General features: G+C 40.6%; 1 protein-coding gene across 1 annotated transcript in view; it reads right to left on the reverse strand.

Moving 5' to 3' along the window:
• The window catches only part of CBFB (core-binding factor, beta subunit), a gene marked incomplete at its 5' end in the record, with an annotated part of 32,777 nt that overhangs the window by 7,206 nt on the left and 19,387 nt on the right, over positions 1-6,184 (reverse strand). The window contains one exon of the mRNA XM_009869097.1: positions 4,383-4,478. Coding sequence (XP_009867399.1) covers positions 4,383-4,478 — 96 coding nt within the window. The remainder of the gene's footprint in view (positions 1-4,382; positions 4,479-6,184) is intronic.

The following is a 6,184-nucleotide window of genomic DNA, read 5'->3' on the forward strand; positions in this document are numbered from 1 at the left end:
TAAGGTCAAGAGCATCAGAATAGGACAAACCACACAGACCAATTTTGAAGTTACCTATACAGAACAAACCTTCACAAAAAAACCCAGCAAAAACTATTTGCACACAGCAACACACAAGATCACCTCTTCTCTTTCTCCGTCTCCTTCTGCTCCAGCGAGGAGCTGGCAGGAGGCATCTGCTTGCTGCTCTTCTGGACCGAACACAGGCCATTACTTTCCATATATTCCAATTTCACCAACCGGGGGCTGTCTGAATCTCTCCAGGTGGTTCCAGACATAACACATTTTGCATCATGCTATTATGGCCAGAACACCGAATAAAAAGCAAAAAGCTTTTCCTGAGAGATTCGAGCATGCCTAGACAGCAACCTCACCATAAATTTCTGCAGAAAACTCCTTACCCTGACACTGAGGTCTGGTCATTCACAGCCAAGCCACAGCAAACAGAAGAAAGCACAAGCACTGACTCTCTCTCAACCAGGACACAAAACTTTGCCTTCAGCTGGTACGAAGCCATTAGATAAAGGCCAGTTTGCCAAGTAGCTCAGTGCTCCTGAACTTACGAGAAGCTTCACGCAATCATTTATTTTTACAATAGCCTTCAACTATTGTAAACTAAGTCGTCAGCTGTGACTTCCTCCACATCTATCAGTAACGTTTGCTGTCTCAGCATTCCAGCATCTCTGTGAAAGTGAAAGCCATTGGAATACATTACTAATTTTGAAGGCATTAATTAAAAACACTCACTGGCTTCAAAAGCATCCCTGAAATAAAAGAAACCTGAACAGTGAGGCAGGATTTGCGGTATCTGACATGACCAAGCTACTTAATAAGTTGATAGAAAAACCCCGAAGCGTTTTGTATTCAAAACTGAAACTATGTCAGAAATCTAACAGAATGCAGTTCAACACAGAGGCACTTCGAAACTTCAATGAAAATTTCTAAATCCACTCACACCCTATTTACATTAGAGGAGCGCTGTAATTGCACAAAAATATGATCACTTCCAGAAATTCAAGTGCAACTTAACCAACCGCAACTGATTCTGCCCCAGATGCAAAGAACATGTTCATTAAAATAAAAATCTGTTGTGCTAACAACGTCAGCAGTGAAAGAGATACTGCGTGATGAAATAAAGGCAAACAACCTGACTGCACTCTGAGGTTTGGGGTTTTTTTTGTTGGAGGTTTTTGTTGTTCGGTGGTGGGTTGTTTCTTTTCTTACGATATTTAAAAATGAAAATGAGTATAGCCATTATTCTTAAATTGTTAGCACCCTTGCTTTTTTTCCTCCCTTCAACGTATCACGACATTCTAATATCAAATGGCCACACACAAGCCATTCTCCCCGTTTTCAACAACCTTTGCTGATAACTTGTAGGCAAGGATATAATGGGGAATCTTTTTCTCCACAGAGCGCTGTATAAATAAAGAACTGAATCTGATCGTTTTCATATGCTGCCAGGCTTTGGAGGGATAAACGTTTCCAAAGAGCTGGCGCCTCTGTTTTGGGTAGGAGTGGGTTGGAATATCACAGGAATCCCCTTCTGTCCCCCGCTGAAGCAGAATCTGGTCTCTATTAAAGGCTTTTCAGCTCTAACTCTACTGTCTGAAATATCCTGATTTTATACAGCATTGCAACTTCTAAAACATTCATTAACATTAATACGATCCTGTTCCAGGTCTGGCAATTCCAAGTTTTACTGTCCTTGCCAAGCTTAGCAGGAATAAAAAAAATAAATAAAGTTTTAGTAATGATGAAAGGTGTATAGATATATTTTAAAGATTATGCTGAGGGGATCTTCATCTGCATGCAGTGTAACGTAATGTAAAAATTCACTTAGCATAGTCAGAACGCACCTTTTCTAACTGCCCTACAAAAACCTTCAAGTACCATCTTCGCAGTGCAACCACAGGTACTATCTGATCAAACGAAATGACACAAACAGCACAAGGTACAGCTTGGACTAACGTTTTCATCGCTGTCAGCAACACCGTCGCCAGAGGGGTACAACCGACAAACCGTATTGCTGAGCTGACCAAGCATGTGAGCATTGGAAAATTCAATACAGGCCGTAAACACGACGAGCATGGGAATGCACATTTATGCCTCCCTCTCTGCTGAGAACATGAGGACCACGAGCATCTGACATAAGTGCTTAGTGATTAAACTGCATTTGATTCTGCCTGAACGCCGCACTAGAACACAACTGAGGCGAAAGCCAGGGGAGCGATGAATGATTTGGAAACCCAATTGCCCCTTAAGAATGTCTTGTAAATCCATTTCTGCTCTCTCCCCTGCCCTGCTCCAAAAGATCCTGATTTTTACACAGTCCTAGGATCCAGAGTGCAAAAGCCCATCTGTAAACATTCCAGGTATGTGGCCAGGATGCCTTTTCCCCAAACACATAAATGAAAACCGAAATGCAAAAATCAGCTACAGAATTACAAGTAATTGAGGCAAAGATCTCTTGGTTATTCATATCAAACATGCACAGTAAAATAAAAATAAAAGCATGCATAAACAAAATGTATTTCATTTATTAAAAAATCTGTATTTGACATCACATATATTTGAAGTATCTTTTGATCATTCTGCTTAAACATGATTTCAAACCAGGAATTTTTCTTTCCTTTCTGTAGGTGATCTAAACCAGTGTTTTATTGCTGGGACAATGACAACGGTTGCTTTAAGAGAAAAAGGGTACTTGCAGCTAATAAGGACATTATTTAATAACAACTGCCTGCTGCCTTATTAAGAGCAAGAGTCTTTTCAGAAGTTATTGAATTCAGCTCCTGCAGCTGCCCAGGAATGTTGCTTTTAGTGTCTCCGTGTCATGAGTTCTGACGTCTATCATGAAGACCCAGATGCTCAGTATTACCTCAATCTCACAGTTAATTGAAAGAGTTTTTGTACATTCCGGCCACAAATAAGCGTTTTCTACGCTCGGACTATAGAATAAGTCTCATAGAACTCCAGAAATTACTTCAGAAAACCTTGTTCTTTTTTAATCTTCAGAATTAAGCAAGCACATGGCTTCTTCTCTGCAGTAAGATGAGTGGGCAAGGAGGACAGAGCAAAGGAAAATAAATCAAGATAAGTTTTAAGTAAATCAAGGCCAAGGACATAAGGCCAGGCTTAAAGTTGCTACTGTGTTGTTAAATTAAGGCAAACTGCCACAGATCTTCACAAACAGCCTGAAGTCAGTCTACCTTCCTTTTGAACCGAACTTCGGAGCGTGTCCCAGCTCTGCTATGACAGAGACAGAACAATTCAGGTAATGTAGCTGCTGCTCCAAGGACCCAGCGGCAGTCAGGCCTCCAGGGCGAGGATTCTACCTTTGCTAGAGCTGACACCTGACCTGGCTGCACCTGTGTTTGCCAGGGGACGCGCACCAGTCACTCCTTCCAAGTGAGAGATACTGTTCTCTGCATCTGCCTTTTCCCTCTCGTTCTCACGCCCCGTGCCTGACTAACCTCAGTCATCAGTAAGGAGGCCAGAAGAAAAAGCAGCTTAGCAATAACAATAATCAAATTTTCTGAGAACCTGAGAAGCAGCAGATTGATCACATTCGATTATAGTGAAGTCAGGCTGTACTGCTGAAGCAGGAAGTAGGAAACGGAGTAAGGGAAACAAAATCCAAATGTTTCTGTTTTCTCCCCGTTCTCTGCCTGCCTTAACTTGCCAACTCTTCTTATGTATTACTCGTCCTCTTACAGCTTTTGCTTTTCTGACATCTCCGAGCAGCTGGTTTCCATTCCCTGTTCTGGCTCCTCTTTTCTTGATCCCAGTAATTTCTGCTCCCATCAAGAAAGAATCAAGACTGTGGGGCCCTAAAGAAGCAAAGAACAAGACTACACCAGTGAAACACAGGAGTAAGACTCCCTGCCAGTAAGAAAATGGTGAGAGGAAAATAAAACTAGCCTGCACAAGAAAGCAGGCTGCAGCTTCCAATTAAGTTCACTGGTAATGTTTCCCACCTCATGGGATAGCAGGCTAAAAAACTCCATGCCTGCAGCTCCCGAAGCCTCTCCTGGGGAATGTACGGGACAAAAGATCTCTCTCCGCGCTACTCAAGTATCAGCAGAGGCAGATATTGTAGCTCTGTGAACAAATAGATCCTTACAGCCTAAGTACCCACAGAGAAGGCCATCTACAGAAAGGAAAAAAGGACAAAATCAAGAGAATTCTTATAAAAACTTTAAAACTTCAGAATTCACTTTGCTAGAGTTAAAACCGACACATTTTGCAATTTTTACACGACAACATCAGACAGCACACACAAAACACACAACACTGCACAAACAGACAAACAAATGGAAACAATCTGAAGTTTTGGGAAAGTACTAACCAGTTACTGACAGCAGCTGTGAAACCCTCACCTCCATTTCCTCCCGATGAGACCTGTCTCTATCCTCGAACTCGCGAGTTCTTCGCCGAGCTTCTTCGAAGGCTTGTTGTGCCAATGCATCCTCCTGCTACCAAAGCAGAAGACACAGTGTGATACAAAAGCCTACCCTCGTTTCTACCAGACCACGTGGCTTTTTTTAGTATTAGGGATCACTTGGCAGCAGAGGTAAGCATGTCCTGCGGGATCTGACAGAACTCAGAGGAGCTCCAGCAACGGCCAATAGAGGTTAATGAAAGAGCACTCACCTTCATCACCGTACGAGGAAAACCAAAGCTGCAACGCAGCTACTACTAAAACACATCTTCAAGGTGAACTGCTTTTCCAAAGTAGTTTAAAATGCTGGTTTTTTAAAAGCTAGGAATTCTCAGAAGTTATATGAAAGAGGCAATGCTTTTTATTTTCCTTATGAAAGTGATTTTTAAGACAGTATTCACACGTGTATCTAGACAGAATTCACTAGCATCAGTATATAAATAATGGTAATTTATTTCTCTTTCATTTAAAAAAAACTATTAGCTAAGCTACAAACCAAATAAATCGTTCATTTCATCAAAAGCTGTTCAAGGTGCCTCAGTGTGAACATTCCTAATCATTATCCATCACTGAAATTATTTAAATTGAGATGCACCACAAAAGTGCAAAGCAGAAATTACTCCTCCACTAATCTGCAGGCATTCACATGTAATGCAGAACAAACCTGAGGCTTTTCAATGGCCCCAGTCTTTATTTTCAACACAGGAATAGATTTAATAAATTAATGCTAAAAAAAATAATTTGAATCCTAGTTTCAGTTAGAAAAGTTTCTATATAAAGTGTTATAATGTAGGCCATTATTGAGTCACAAATTATTTACCTTAGAGACCTTTTAGCACATATTTTGCTCAGAATGTAAATAGATCGGTCTCTTCCCCACCAGAATTTTAAAATGTTCAGAACGAAGGAGTCAAGTCTAACAAGAAGTGATAAACTATACTGGTTCTCCCTCTTCATAACTCCTCAGCTGTTACTACTAAGTCAGCTTATGATTCCCACGTACACAGAAATGCTATTTTCAAGTTGATAATTTAAGAAAAAAAAAAAAAATCCTAACCTTGACTGTTAGAGGACATCAACATGCGGAGAGGCCAACTAAATTTTAATATACCAAGGGATTAAGTGCATAAATTTTTTAATTTAAGATAAAGCATCCCTAGTCTGGGAGAACGTTAAATTGCTTTTTTTGCCGTCGGCACACTCGCGCACCCTGAAGCTACTCTGTGAAATGTTGTGGATGAGTGCCCCTCGTGGCCCAGCACAATTAAATACAAACCTCTGTCAGTCAGGAACGGCGCACAGCCAGGTCCCCAGCCAGCTGTCTTGAAAGGCAATGTTTAAAGCTGCCAATAAGATAACATTTTAACACTACCTGCTATTTTTGTGAGTAGAATTTGGCCCTTTAGAACTACCTTAATGTTCGTGCAAAGCGCAGCAACCAAGGTCAGGCAGTGGAAAGTAAGTTTGTTCTTAATAATGCAGAAGGACAGAAATAAATTAGATAAACTTGTCTCCCAGGTGACTATGGAAAAGCTGCCTTATTTCTGATTTACAAAAGCTATGGATGTCTTTACTACTTCTGGGTTTTTTTAGAACAGAGTTAAATGAAAGCAATTTTTATTTTACGAAAGATTTTTGCATTTTACCATCATTCAACATGGTGAACATGTATCCTCAGCTGTAACATTTTAAAGAAACGGTTGTATCCAAAAGAAACTAAATCAGAAGTTCATAGGGAAA

The sequence above is a fragment of the Apaloderma vittatum genome, unplaced genomic scaffold, assembly GCF_000703405.1.
Source record: "Apaloderma vittatum isolate BGI_N311 unplaced genomic scaffold, ASM70340v1 scaffold4965, whole genome shotgun sequence".
Taxonomy (NCBI): domain Eukaryota; kingdom Metazoa; phylum Chordata; class Aves; order Trogoniformes; family Trogonidae; genus Apaloderma; species Apaloderma vittatum.